This window comes from Giraffa tippelskirchi, chromosome 2 (genome assembly GCF_054371585.1).
Source record: "Giraffa tippelskirchi isolate mGirTip1 chromosome 2, T2T-mGirTip1v1.2.pri, whole genome shotgun sequence".
In the NCBI taxonomy this organism is placed as follows: Eukaryota; Metazoa; Chordata; class Mammalia; order Artiodactyla; family Giraffidae; genus Giraffa; species Giraffa tippelskirchi.
The window spans coordinates 115,239,141-115,254,087 of NC_137276.1; the positions used below are offsets into that span (position 1 = coordinate 115,239,141).

At 41.5% G+C, this 14,947-nt stretch overlaps 1 protein-coding gene across 1 annotated transcript in view; it reads right to left on the reverse strand.

The window, feature by feature from the left end:
• Positions 1 to 1,529: 1,529 nt before the first annotated feature.
• Positions 1,530 to 14,947, reverse strand: part of FMN2 (formin 2) — a 389,781-nt gene continuing 376,363 nt past the window's right edge. The window contains exons 17-18 of the mRNA XM_081574390.1: positions 6,265 to 6,346; positions 1,530 to 3,044 (exon numbers count right to left, since the gene is read on the reverse strand). Of these exons, the coding sequence (XP_081430516.1) occupies positions 3,018 to 3,044; positions 6,265 to 6,346 (109 nt within the window). The 3' untranslated portion in view covers positions 1,530 to 3,017. The remainder of the gene's footprint in view (positions 3,045 to 6,264; positions 6,347 to 14,947) is intronic.

A 14,947-nucleotide genomic window follows, 5' to 3' on the forward strand; every position in this document is an offset into this window, starting at 1 on the left:
TTAGACCTAAATTCAAAGATGATTTATGGAGAAAAAGCAAGTCTTTTCCATTAGCTTTTTTTTTTTTCCATTAGCTTCCATAATGCTTTTCCTTTAGCATAATGCTTCCTTTTTATTCTTTCTATTTCCTTGTCTATATCCATCTCTTTGCACCATAATGTTCTCTGCCTTATTGTCTTCCCATAAAGCTAATGTAGGAGATAGATGGATTCCAGGTTAGACATTTACAACTAGCCTTCTGTTTACATTTCCTGATACAACAGATAGGTGGGCTCCAGTTGAGGCATTTACAATCAGCCTCCTTTTTGCTCTCTGAGATGGAAGTAACAATAGAAAGAGGGTAAATAGCCAGTGTTTTTCTCTTATAAACACTTTAATAGTCATGGCCCTAACCCGGCTCCTTGTGGATCAAAAGTCAGGCGAAAATGCCAGACCATAATGAGTCTTGCTTCTCCCAGAAGCCTCCACTTCGAGATCCATCTTAGCTGAGGGGTGTGTGCACACCAGGGGAGAGTCCCAGGATAGGTCAGATGTGAAAAAAGAAACCAGAAAATTGGCAGAAAGGAAGACAAAGACCCAGAAGAACTGGCCTATATAAATGACTTAACCACTTCTTTATCGTGCTCCTTCTCACTGGGAGGGGGGTGCCCTTAACTTTTCTCTCCAGGTGTGTGTATCTGTCTTGCTTCTGTCTTAACTAAACCAACTGTTTCTCTAGGTTCTTTCCCACGTGTTGCTGTGTTGTCTCTAATAATAAACTTTGTACCTGCATTTACAGTTTCTGCCTCCATGATAAATGCATTTTTCACTGGGGGCAAAGATCCAGTGAAGATTAGTTTCTAGCCTCTAGCCCTTGCTGGTCTGGTGGCTAGGATTCCTGGTTTTCATTCAGGCTACCCAGGTTCAATTCCTGGGCAGGGAATTAGATCTCACTTCATGCCACCACTCCCCGCTGCCTCACTGAGATCAACTCAGTTTTTATCACCATTTAATCTACATCATATGAATTTTTGCAACAATTTGTAACTTTTAGAAAAAAAGACTCCTTAGGTATTAACATACTGGTATTTCCATAAGGGAGAAATACTTCTTCCCTAAAACTGCATTAAGAAAATTTGAACTTAAGAAAATATGTTTTGATGTAGCAGAATTATTATCTTTACAAACCAGCATTTGTTAAATACTTAACTCCTAATAACTGTTTAGGCTTCCCTGGTGGCTCAGCTGGTAAAGAATCCACCTGCAGTGCAGGAGACCTGGGTTTGATCCCTTGGTTGGAAAGATCCCCTGGAGAAGGGAACGGCTACCCACTCTAGTGTTCTGGCCTGGAGAATTCCATGGACTGTTTAGTCCATGAGTTTGTAGAGTCGGACACGACTGAGCAACTTTCACTATTCACTAACAACTGTTCAGCCTGAAATAAGAACTTTCAAAAATCTTTGGACACAGATGCTCTAACTTAATTCCCCTCTGGGATAAATATTTTGCATCTACTTTTAGGTTATATATACTCAATAGGCACAGAACTCTTTTATTATGCATTTTATTTTCATATAAATTAACATCCTAGAAAAATTAAAATAGAAACACTAAATACAGTATTGCACATAGCAATCTCTGTTAAATGCCCTATTATATCATTGAAGAAGTTCATATACACATGGAGGGACTGAAGGACACAGGAAGATGGCAGAACAGCAACCCGAGAGCCACTACTGTGTCTGTGCACATCAACTACAGACTGAAAGGTAAGGACAGTATTTTACATAAATAGAAACATACTTACAATTCAGATTTTCTTTTTAAGTTGCTTCCATAATTGGTTTGCAATAGCAACAGGTTCTCCCCTTTATTCATAGCCATACCTCAACACATATCATTTTTAAAAATCTGTTAATGTTAGACAAAGCCATCACAATGCTTCAGGAGTGACTTGAAAATACTCTCAGAAAGAGTGGAGATGTACTTTTTTCCCCTCAAACTAAAATAAAATCTTTTCCTAGGCTCCTTTAGATCATAAACTCTTGCATACTTATTTCATAGCTTTTGATTAACTGCCGTAACACATAAAGAAAACCCCAATCAAGTCACAATACTCAGGCAGGTGGGTTTAATGAATAAGTCCTAGGTAGATGTCAATCCATCTAAAAGTTACTCTTTTTTTTTTTTTTTTGCCAACAGTTAGTCATGTTTGGCAATTTTATGAGGATCATTTAAAAGCATTATGTCATTTTCTTTGAGAGGGGCAATGGTAAAAGTTACAGAGAGGCACAACTTTGGTTTAATCGACCTTTGCTGCAGACTGGCTTTATGTAGGTCCTAAAGGACATGGTTGATAAAGGCCCTCATTTAACTTAAAATTACGATTCCTGCCTATATTAAATGATGTATAGAAAGGGTTTTCCTTTTGCTATTTTTTTTTCTATTCATTGTCTGATGAGTAAAAAAAAAATGATAATCTTCTTTCACAAATATATAGTTACAGAGACCAACCCAAGAGCTGGGAAAGCCTTATCTATGACATATATAAATGGTATCTCAATTTTAAAATAGAAAATTTATATGTAGATGTGAAACTGATACAAACAAGTCACTAGAAATAACATGTTAACCATAAATCTAAATGCAGTGACGTGGAGAACTGGTCGTCAGGAGAAAGAGTGTTTCGTTGTGACAGGGAATATTCTCACAACATTAAGTTGGAGGTTACTGTTTAGCATGTTCAGAATTAATGCAGATACTGCCTCTTACACATGCTGTTATGGTCTATTGGTAAAATACCATAAACTTTTACAAAAAGAAAAGGTGTCACATTCTCCACTGGCCTACTGCTTTTGCATTTTTATATGAATACAGTGTAGAATTCAACAATCAGTAAACTGTCTGGAAAACATAAAGATTATGCAAGAAGCCAAGAAGAAACATTATCAAAATGATGAGTTTCCTTCCTGCCCTCAGGCCGGCTGAATTCTGTGGAAGCAGCTGCAGTGACTCATGTTTGTTCTGCTTTTCACCGGTCAGGTTTTCATGCTTATTTTTGCTTTCTGAAATAAATGCACCAGGTAAGAGAAATAGTTAGAAGGCATAACTTTAAAGAATGTATGGAGTTTAGAATAGCATTTTCATTTGGATCATATACTTTGAGAAAAGGTTAAAGATCCACAAGCTCATAAGTGAAAAAAGATGGGGTACTCTTTCTGCCCCCTTCTGATGCCTATGTCAGAAGCTTTCTCTATCCCTTTTATACTTTAATAAACTCTATTGCACAAAAGCTCTGAGCGATCAAACCTCATCTCTGGTCCCTGATTGAATTCCTCTCCTCCGGAGGCCAAGAATCCCGGCCGTCTTTTCGTGATTCAGCAAACAACCTTTAATCTTGGGGGCTCGTCCAGGATTCTTCAGGACAAGGTCTCTCTTACAGCCTCAAGACTTTTCATTGTAATGGAAATCAATTTGAGTAGTAAAGAAAGCTGAGTGCCAAAGAATTGATGCTTTTGAACTGTGGTGTTGGAGAAGACCCTTGAGAGTCCCTTGGATTGCAGGGAGATCCAACCTGGCCATCCTAAAGGAAATCAGTCCTGAATATTCATTGGAAGGACTGATGCTAAAGCTGAAGCTCCAATACGTTGGCCACTTGTTATGAAGACCTGACTCATTTGAAAAGACCCCGATGCTGGGAAAGTTTGAAGGCAGGAGGAGAAGGGGACGACAGAGGATGAGATGGTTGGACAGCATCACCAAATCAATAGACATGAGTTTGAGTAAACTCCAGGAGTTGGTGATGGACAGGGAGGCCTGGCGTGCTGCAGTCCCTGGGGTTACAAAAGTCAGACACGATTGATTGACTGAACTGAACTGAACTGAATTCAGCTTCAAGTGGAGCTAGCTGTAAAGAACCCACTTGCCAATGTCGGAGATATAAGAGATGCAGGTTCTATCCCTGGGTTGGGAAGATCCCCTGGAGGAGGACATGGTAACCCACTCCAGTGTTCTTGCCTGGAAGTCCCATGGACGGAGGAGCCTGGCGGGCTGCAGTCCTCAAGGTCACACAGAATCTGACACGACTGAAGTGACTTAGCACACATGCACGATTCAGCTTCAACAAAAATTAGTCATTGATCCATGGCCTCTTGACCAAGGTGTCAGCGAGACATGGCATATGGGCAGGTGGTTAAGTCCTTCTGTCCTCCAAGTTCATGTCTTTGGCTAATTAGGAAAAATGCTTATTGTCTTAAGAATCTGAGGTTGAGCTCATGTCCAATTTGAGTGGTTCTCATATGGCCTGCAGGTTGGAAACTGGACTCCTAGGGTTTAGAGTGTGAACACTCATGGATCAGAGGAGTGAGTGAACACTCACGGATCCTTTTGCTCCATTTATTATTTCAAAGAAGAAAAACAGACTGCACACTCTCAGTAATAAATAGCATCAACCTATGACCCTGTGTTATGGAAATTCCATCAATAATAGTTTCAAGTAAGTGCATTTTGCCTGTTAATCTTCCAGGCAGAAGCTTAAAACTTCCAAAAATGTTTTCAGCGATAAGACAATGTACTGGAAATTTCAAAGGAAACTGTATAAAGGATAGAATGGGAACCAGGAAGATGTAATGGCCTAGTGCAAAGAGGAGAAGGGCTGGAAGAACAGGGGTGTGATTTCACAGAATGAATATGTGACTTCATACTCATACTAAAGGCTGCAGAGCTTTAGGCTTTTCATCTGCAAACAAGGGTAATAATATAAACACCTCCATGGGGACTTGTAAGGAATTTGTTGGGATAACAAATGCAACGAAATTGTCGAAATTATACAGCTTTCCATAAATGTTTGTTCAATGCTGCTGCTGTTAAAAAAATAATAATAATAATAAATAAATAAATAAATAAATAAATGAAAAAAGATATAGGTAAAATCTATTTATCTCTTAGAATTTTCGCTAATGTTTTTGAGGGAAAAAGAGGTTTAAAAATTTAGCTTCTAATCTATGTGAAAGACTATCAGCTCACCTTTCTCATTTTCAGTCTTATGTACAAACACATAAATATGAAAACGGAACCAAGGCTTCAACTCATTGTTAATGTGATTTAATTCTCTTCTGTGACTCAGATGGTAAAGAAACTGCCCACGATGCAGGAGGCCTGGGTTCGACCCTTGGGTCATGAAGATCCCCTGGAGAATGGAATGGTGACCCATTCCAGTATTCTTGCCTTGGGAATTCCATGGACAGAGGAGCTTGGCAGGCTATAGTCCATGGGGTCGCAAAGAATCGGATACAACTGAGTGACTAACACACTTTCATCTCATTATTAATGTGATTTAATTCTCTTCTGTCCTTATAACAGCATAATTGTGGTTAGTAAATAACTATTCCTTCTCATTCTACACATGGGCTTGAAGATTTACTTTCATCAAAAAGACAGAACATAAACCAAACTATAATATAATACTTGTTGTTCAATAAGATTTTGACACAGAGAAACGGAAGGAAAAATATCTTTTAAATGCAGATATAATTTCTAACTTTTTCTAAATAAAGCTGTTTAATTGTGGCCCAATTTGGGTTATTTGAATATCTTCCATTTACACTATATTGGACAAACTCAATTCAAAATGCTATTTTAAGGTCTAACCCAAATTTCATTTAAAATAGCGTTTACTTACTCTGTAGTGCCAAGTGATAATCCCTCAAACATTCAACAAAACATGAGACAGTATCACATGGACTCATCATGTCCACCAAACCCTTCCCTTCCTGGTGTACAACCTGGTGTTTTATTTTGAAGGGAGAAACGAGCAAAGAGGGAATAGCTTGGCTTGTTACACTTGGCTGTGGGCTGACAGCTGCTGGGAGCCCACTGTGTAGCCTGAGCCCCTGGTCTGAGCAAAGAACAATGCTGCACCTGGCACTCCCTGTGTTAGGCCCCAAGGGTGCTCATGGATTACAAAAGCTGTGCTGTGACCCATGTATGACGAGGAGAGTGAAAGATGGCCCCCAACTCCACCAGCAGCCCCCCACATATATGCACGCCGTCAATGGGTCCATCTTGATGGTTAGGCTTTGAATGCTGAACACCGAGATTCTTTTAGCCTCTAGTACCTGATTACAGGCAGAAGGAAAAGGACATTCTCTAAGTCAGAAGCTCACTATTTGTTCAAACTTAAGAGGAAGATGATTAAAATATTATTAGGTGGATTTGTATATTCTGAGAAAAGAGTGTTTAAAAGCCAGAGAAAACCACAAATCAAAAAACAGAATAAATACTTACAATTCCAGAGTCATGTTTTGGTTTTATTTTGTAGAGTGACTTTCCCTTTTTCTGCCTACACACCTCTTCAGCTTCTTTTACTCTGGGTGGGGAGAAAACACATGATATAAACAAAGACTTACAAAGATCACTACAGTCCATCTATAGTAGGCGAGCAAGTATCATGAAGGATTTATTAGAGAAAAATAATACCACATACACAGGAATGTAACCTGATACTTGATTTAAAAACATAATAGAGCTAGAGGTGAATTCATCCTGTGGCTCTTAACTTGGAATCAAAGAAGGTTGAATGGGATAGGACACAAGCAAGTTTATATTTTTAGGCATACTAAAGGAGTCTTACACACAGGAAAATAAAGAACTATCCATCATATTCAGGTGAGGGTGCTGAGACTGGCTCCATGACATAAATGGGGATGGCACTACCATATAAATCAGAAGCATTAATGAAATAAGCAGTATCATATAAAAACTCATATGTTTATTTAAAATGATCTCAGATTCAGTTTTCACATTATGTTTCCCCAGGCATGGAAATCTATACAATGAATACTTGGGACAGGTTTTTTTTTTTTTTTAATTGAGCTTCATCAAGCATGGGAACCAGTCATTTGAAAATAGAAAATAGAAACTGAGCAGTAATGTTTGAACACATCTAGGATTTCCTTTTAAACACATGCTTCAAGGAAAACAGTATTGAATTTACCAGAGGAACAGTTAAAAGAGGACATCATTGGAAGAGAGTTTGCACAGCAAGTCTGGCCCTGCGGTCTGATGTTGGGGTAGCATCTGCTCGCTTGGCCCCCTGTGTCCCTCAGGGAGGACAAGGGCTCAAGAATGCAGAACAGTATCACTACTAGGACTGCCCAGAGCTGCTGCAAACATCCAAAAGGTTTCATTTTAAGAGTTCTTTAGAGGGCTTCCCTGGTGATCCAGTGGCTACTCCCAGTGCAGGGGCCTGGGTTCAATCTCTGGTCAGTGAACTAGATCCCATACACCGCAAGTAAGAGTTTGCATGCCACAATTAAAGATCCTATGTGTGGCAACTAAGACCTAGTGCAGCTAAAAAAAAAAAAAAAAGGCACTAAAAGTTCTTTATAAAATGCTATAAAATGTTGTGAATGATTGCTTCTACTAGGGAAATAGTAAGAAATATGTGTGTTAGTTGCTCAGTTGTGTCCGACTCTTTGTGACTCCATGAACTATAGCCTTCCAAGTTCCTCTGACCATGGAATTCTCTAGGCAAGAATACTGGAATAGGTTGCCATTCCCTTCTCCAGGGGATCCTCTCAACCTAGGGATTGAACCCAGGTCTCCTGCATTGCAGGCAGATTCTTTACCGCCTGAGCCACCAGGGAAGCCCAAGAAATATGTAGACTGGAATTCTATTAATAAAAACAGGTGCCATCAGAAAGAAAATAACATACTAGGTTAACTTATTTTTATTATTGTGATTCTCCTTGGGAATTCAAAATAGAGTACTTCTGGAGAAACTGACAAACCTGTGATTTATCTTAATAAAATACTTCTTATGGAGATCTTGAAACCTGTTTCCTGAAAGAAATGAGTTATAAATATATTTCTTAAGCCTGATGGCAAGGTTTCTAATGACAGAATTCATCTCTGATGCAGCTGAATGAATCCCTGTTTTTAAACAACAGAATGAAACAAATCGTTGAGTGCAGCAGCTATGAGGTTACTGTTACAGCTCACAGCAAAGCACGATGGATCAAAGTAACTCTTTTTTTTTTTTTTTTTTTTTTAGCAGTTAGTGAAAATCCAGTAGATCCTCTCTTAAATTTACTTGGAACTCTTTAAGGCATTTTGTAATATTTAAAAAAAAAATGTACTTCACAAGTATTTAGACCGCCAAAGCATCTTAATTTTCTTACTATCTTATTTTCTAAGTATCACAGAAAGCCCAGTCTAATACAAACATTTTAAGTTTAACACAGAAAACAAGTGTGACCATTCCTACAGCAGGAGAACTAGAGAGTGTGGTCAGGATGCCTGAGTCGGTGCAGGGTTGAGGGCCCTGAAGCCCAGGCAAGAGTCACAGGTGTGCGCAGATGCCAAGAATGTTGCCCCAGCTCAGGGTTCAGGGCAGTTGTGCCCCGAGGGGTTTCAAAGAGAAATCTTAGTTTTCCATACTTTCCTTAGAAGGGGAAATGGGGCTGAGAGCGAGGACTCTGTACGGAATAACCTGGGAGTGCTTTGGGGGACCCTGTTGCCCTAGGACTCCCCACCGAGGCCAGAGCTTCCTCCACCCTACTGGTTCAGGCTCTGGATATGAACGTGACCGATGGGGTAAGTGGTTCCTGTGTCCCCAGACTCTTGGCTGCACACACGGCTGAGGTAGGAGCTGACCCCTGGGCACCAGATGGCCGAGAGGATTCTCAAAGTCAGGTGCAGAGGAATTTTGGAAAAGCAGCTCTCGGGCCAGGTGGCTCTGTTCCAGGTCAGTCCCCCGGAATGTGCTTGCTTGGAAGCAGGAGATGTGGGCACTTGTGGGCAGCTCGACGAGCAGGCCCATCTATCCCAAGCCTCCTAGCAAATGCTGCTCCCAAATGCCAGTTCTCTTTCAACAAAACTCTGACAAGACTTTCCCGCCACACTTTAGGCAAGAAAAAAGAATGTGTCCCTGGAGGTGAGCTGGCAGAAGTAAGAGGAAAAATACTGAGGGAAGCGGGAATGGAGAGGCCCCAGTCCCCTCCTGCTCGGGCCTACCTCTGGGCTCTGGGGATAGTCCACGAGCTCCAAGTGAGAGCCTGCTGATAACCCCCTTCCCTTCTGCCGCACCCCTCAGTCAATGATTCCTGAAATTTCTTAAAGTGAGTAGGAAAGAGAAGTTCATTACACAACTAGATACTAAGTGAAAAGGCACAGTGGTGATAACATTTCAAATAACAACAAAAATGACATACACGTCCAATTTGGAAAGGAGAAGGGAATAGGACCTCCTTCACAAAGGGCTTCCCTGGTAGCTCAGTTGGTAAAGAATCCGCCTGCAATGCAGGAGACCCCAGTTTGATTCCTGGGTCGAGAAGATCCCCAGGAGAAGGGATAGGCTACCCACTCCAGTATTCTTGGGTTTCCCTTGTGGCTCAGCCAGTAAAGAATCCGCTCGCAATGCGGGAGACCTGGGTTTGATCCCTGGGTTGGGAAGACCCCCTGGAGAAGGGAAAGGCTACCCACTCCAGTATTCTGGCCTGGAGAATTCCATGGACTAGTCCATGGGGTCGCAAGGAGTCGGACACAACTGAGCGACTTTCACTTCACTTCACAAAGAGAGAAAGCAGCCTGGTGAGCAAGGAAGAAGCCAGGGCTTGGCACTTGAGTTTAACTTCCAGTGAGGATGGGCGGTCTGTGGATGGTGTGCAGAGGTATAACTCTTGCAAGATTCATGAAGATAACGTCTTTCTAATGTAGCTGTGCACTTGATTAAGGGCATTCCTTAATCAAGACTTTACTTTGTTAGTCAGTCTCGCAACAGAAACAAAAGCCATAGATACACTGCTGTTGTCATTCAGTTGAAAGGGAAGGGAGCCACTCCTCTAACACCGAGCAGTAATAACCCAGTCTAAGTGAGTGTCCCAGGAGCCGGGTTCGAGCATCAGGTCGGGAGAAGAGAAGAGTCTTCCAACCACGGGCTGAGAGCAGTGCTCTCCTCCCCCACCAGCTTAGCAGAGTCACCTGGACTGTTCGGTCTAAAAAATAATGCTACCTTTCCTTCTTTCTAGTCTCTCTGCTTTTTGTGATGCTGTTTTTCCAAAGCCACTGGAAGTGATGAGAGAAGAGTTTTCATTATCACATAGTTTCTTTTTGTTCATATTTTCTTTGTTTAGGTTGCTGACTAGAAGTTGCAGTTCTTAGAATTAGCCTACCAAAGATGTCATCTGAAAGAAGTTTACTTCCTTTTATAGTTCTCTATTGGCAGTCTATTAAGTGCAGTGAAAATATTTTAATCCGGAAGAGCGGGGAGGGGTTCTGGTCTGAGGCTGGGTGGGAGCGGGGGTGCGGCTCCAGGAGACAAGCAGATATAGACGCCTAGTGGACTGAGTCCCGGCTGGGCCGGCCCTTCTTTATAACCGCAATGATAACACAACCACACACCCACAAAAATCCTGAAAATACAGTAGAAACAATCAACCACAACATTTCTTATCACTACAGGCGAAAAGAACTTAAGTGTTGTCAGGGACATATTTCTGAATTTGAGTTGGATTTCTGAACTTTAATGCTGACAAGTCTGGCTCAGCGAGAAAAGCAACCACATCCGCGCCTCCAGGGGTGACGACGCAGTCAGAACAGCTCACAGCGACTTCGACTCTTCTGACCAGACTTCACAGGAGCCTCAGAACTCTGAGGGACCAGCCTGTGGGACCCGCCTCGGGATGCTAGGCTGGCGGAAGGCAGCTCTGTGCAGCCCACACCACACAAGCCACTCATCGCGCAGATGCGCGAGGGTAGTCTGCCACTTAGTTAACAAGACCCGCTCAACTTTGGGGACTATTCATAGTCCAGAGTCCAAGATTCCATGACAGTTAGATATATATGTTTTGTGCTTATGCTCTAAAAGCTGCAAATATATTCCTCTCATGAGTATAAGGCCAATAAGCAGAGATGATGTACATCAGCGTTTCCTGAAACTGTTATTGTGGAGAAGAGGTGGGTCCAAAGAGATGGATCATTTCTTCATAAGAAAACACATTCAAGTTATCAAGTTAATCCCCTAGTTTCAGGATCTCTTTGATAACTCTCTAACGTCCTATAAATGTAGGACATTATAATTCATGGATGAGCTACCGCAGGAAGAAACAGCCGTTTCTTAGGTTTGGAAAGGCTGTAGGTAAGGAAAGATGGGTCCAGAGGACAGGGCTGTGCGTTTACTTCAAGGCAAAGGAAACAAAATATCACACACACACACACACACACACTCACACACACACATCTCAGAATGACTTCCTGAGGTACATATTGTTGTTACCTAACTTTTACCATGAAGAAACTTGAAACTTAAAACAGTCAAATTACTCACTCGGGGTCAGAGTGAGTGGCAGATCCAGCCAGACACAGACAACACCTCCTCAGGCCAAGCTGTAAGCCTCGCTCTGTATGGTCTCCTCACAAGGCAAACACACAGAACGATGAAAAACACAGCCAAAAAAGTCTTCCTCTAGTTATTAACATGAACATAGTTATTTACACTTAAGCATTTATATTTATCATATATTTACATTCATTATAGTAATTTATATTTATTATACTTGTTTTTATTTCTGTTTATTTAGAAGTATGTGATTCTGAAAGGCTGAATCTCCTAGAACTCTGAATATATAAAATGTGGCAGGTTAAAATAGTTTTTGATAAAAGAAAGTACCTAGAAAAATGGGTGCATGTGTTTTACCAGATCCTGGAGACCCCAGGTTCAATCTCTGGGTCTCCCACATTGCAGGCAGATTCTTTACTGTCTGAGCCACTAGGGAAGCCCGATCCTGGAGAGGAGTAGTCTAACTGGACAAATTCTGAACTGTATTCAAGGAAACGTATTAATGGAAACACAATGGGTTACAGTGTTCATTTTTGAAAACGGAAGGCATATAAGATCATCCAGAGAAAACAAAACTACAACCACATTTTCTTGATTTTAATATATGGGAAGAATTCTTGATGTGGCTGTCTACATAAGGGATGTGAACTGTAGTTAGTAAAAATGCAAAAATACAGAAAACAGAAACTTTTCCATTAGGCTTTTTGTTTGTTTACACAAATCCTCACTATAAACAGACTAAATTTTAAGCTTTAACTCAGTGAAGGCATTTTTGAGGAGAGGCAAGTCAGCACACACTTGGAGTGTGTAGTGCCCTTGCTTTTTGGTGATATAACCTGACAGAGGGCTACAACTCTGAGAAACCTACAAGGACAGTGAGCACATTTCCCCTGTTATCTCAGATCATAGTGGTCTTACCCAAGTGGCAGCCAGTAGGTGCTCAGAGTCTCTGACAAGTCTTGAAAATGCCGACATTCTGTGCTTCTGAACATGGGAGATGCATCTATTTTAGAGACTAGATGATTAAACAGCAAGGTTCACGCTCCATTGTGTAAATAAGACCCTGAATTATATTCTGTCAAACCAGAGCATCTTCTGTTCTTCCATAAGAAATTTACTATGGTATCAGAAAGTTGAGAAATCTGGAAGATGCCATTTAGAACTTTTAAAAATGCTTGGATGATACATTTTAAACATTCACTGAAAATAGGACTATTTGTATTCACAAATATCTTGGGACTTTAAAGCCCTGATAACATAGTTTTCATGGGTAATTTAAAATCTCTCAGGACTTCCCTGGTGATCCAGCGGTTAAGAATCTGCCTGTCAATGCAGGGGACATGGGTTGGATCTTGGTTTGGGAAGATACCACATGCCAATGAGCAACTAAGCCCATGCACCACAACTACTGAGCCCGCAGGCTCTAGAGCCTGTGAGCTACAACTACTGAAGCCTGCACACCCTGAAGCCTGTGCTCTGCAACGAGAAGCCACTGCAATGAGAAGCCCATGTACCACAAGGAAGAGTCGCACCTGCTCACTACAACTAGAGAAAGACTGAGCACAGTAACCAAGACCCAGGGCAGCCAAAAAACAACAACAACAAAAACACCCCTCATTAAAAAAAACAAAAAAAACAAAAAACAAACAAACAAAAAAAACACCTCTCATTAAAAAAAAAAAAAGAGCTTGCTTTTCTCATGGTTTTTGTAGTGTCGTTGTTCAGTCACTCAGTCATGCCTGACTCTTTATGACTCCATGGACTACAGCACGTCAGGCTTCCCTGTTCTTTACCATCTCCCAGAGTTGGCTCAAATTCATGTCCATTGAGTCAGGGATGCCATCCAACCATCTCATCCTCTGTCATCTCCTTCTCCTCCTGCTTTCAATCTTCCCCACCATCAAGGTCTCTTCCAATGAGTTGGCTCTTCGTATCAGGTGGCCAAAGTATTGGAGCTTCAGCTTCAACATCAGTCCTTCCAATGAATATTAAGGGTTGATTTCCTTTAGGATTGACGGGTTTGATCTTCTGTGTCCAAGGGACTCTCAAGAGTCTTCTCTAGCACCACAGTTCGAAAGCATTAATTCTTCCATGCTCAGCCTTCTTTATGGTCCAACTCTCACATCCATACATGACTACTGGAAAAACCATAGCTTTGACTATATAGACTTTTGTTGGCAAAGTGATGTCTCTGCTTTTTAATACACTGCCTAGGTTTGCCATAGCTTTTCTTCCAATGAGCAAGAATCTTTTAATTTCATGGCTGCAGTCACCATCTGCATTGATTTGGAAGCCCAAGAAAGTTGGAATTCTCCAGGCAAGAATACTGGAGTGAGTAGCCACTCCCTTCTCCAGGGGATCATCCTGACCCAGGGATGGAACACAGGTCTCCTACATTGCATGTAGATTCTTTATTATCTGAGACACCAGGGAAGCCTCCAAGGACTATTAAACACAGGAATTAGTTTATAGAGAGTCTATCATGTTTCCTCCCATGACACTCAAAAGAGAGTACAACAGAGCTATTTATACCACAATGGTTTGGAATTATGTGCAAGAAAGATGTGGATGATACAAGGCAGAAGTGCATCTAGGAAACACACGTGTTAAGGGAGAACAAAACCACATCTTTTTCCTCTACTGGATTATTCCTTTCAGGCTAAAAATATGTTGTTGATTCCTCTATTAAAAAAAAAAAAAAATCCTTCACTCCTTCCCCCTCCAGCAAGACCTTCTTTCTCTGCTGACCTCTGAGTGTACTGGCTCCTCTAGAAAGCTACCCATCATCCTCTTCTCCTGCGCCCATCTAACCAGGCATCTGTCACTGACTACATAATGGTGCCTGCTCTTGTGAAGACACAAATTCCTCCTGCTCCTGTGAGCATCACAGCATGTCACATGGCTCTGGTTTACGCCATGTGGTCCACCAGGCTCCATGATCTGGCCCAGCACCCCTCTGTGCAGTCATTTTCCACCTCTTTCCTCCTGCTCACTCTGTTCAGGATGCTCACTGCATCTGCCTCCCTCAGGATTTGCACTTGCCACTCTCCCTGGCTGGAATGTTCTATCTCCATAGCCCCTGGTTTATTCCTTCACTTCCTTCAAGTCTCTGCTTACCCATCACTTCTTACAGAATACTGCCCGACAGGCCCACATATACTGCCATATGTCCTTCAACTCTCTCTTCCCTTTGCCCTGAGTCCCCAAAGGATAAGGCAGGCCTCTTTCCTCACTGAGCACCAACACAGGACACCTTCATTCCCCTCTGAGCCTTAGTTTTCATGTTGTCAAGCGTAACCTCTGGACAACACGATGGCTCATGCTGGGAGAGTGCCAGCTGCTCTTTGAGTAAATGCAGAGTGGCCAGGGCTTGGTGGGGGAGGGTAGGGAAAAAGCTGGTGAATTACCCAGAGAATGTCAACATTGCTCAGTAAGATAAAATGGCAGATGAAACTGATTAAAGTTTTCAAACTTAGAAAGAAACTCAAAGTATCGGGGATCCTGGGTGTTTTATTACTGATTTTAATAAACAAACAAACAAAACACTCAGAAGCAAAATAAATCAAAATAGAATGAAACAAAATAAAATGCTCATGGGCTTCACATAAGACAACATTCAGAAAGAGCAAG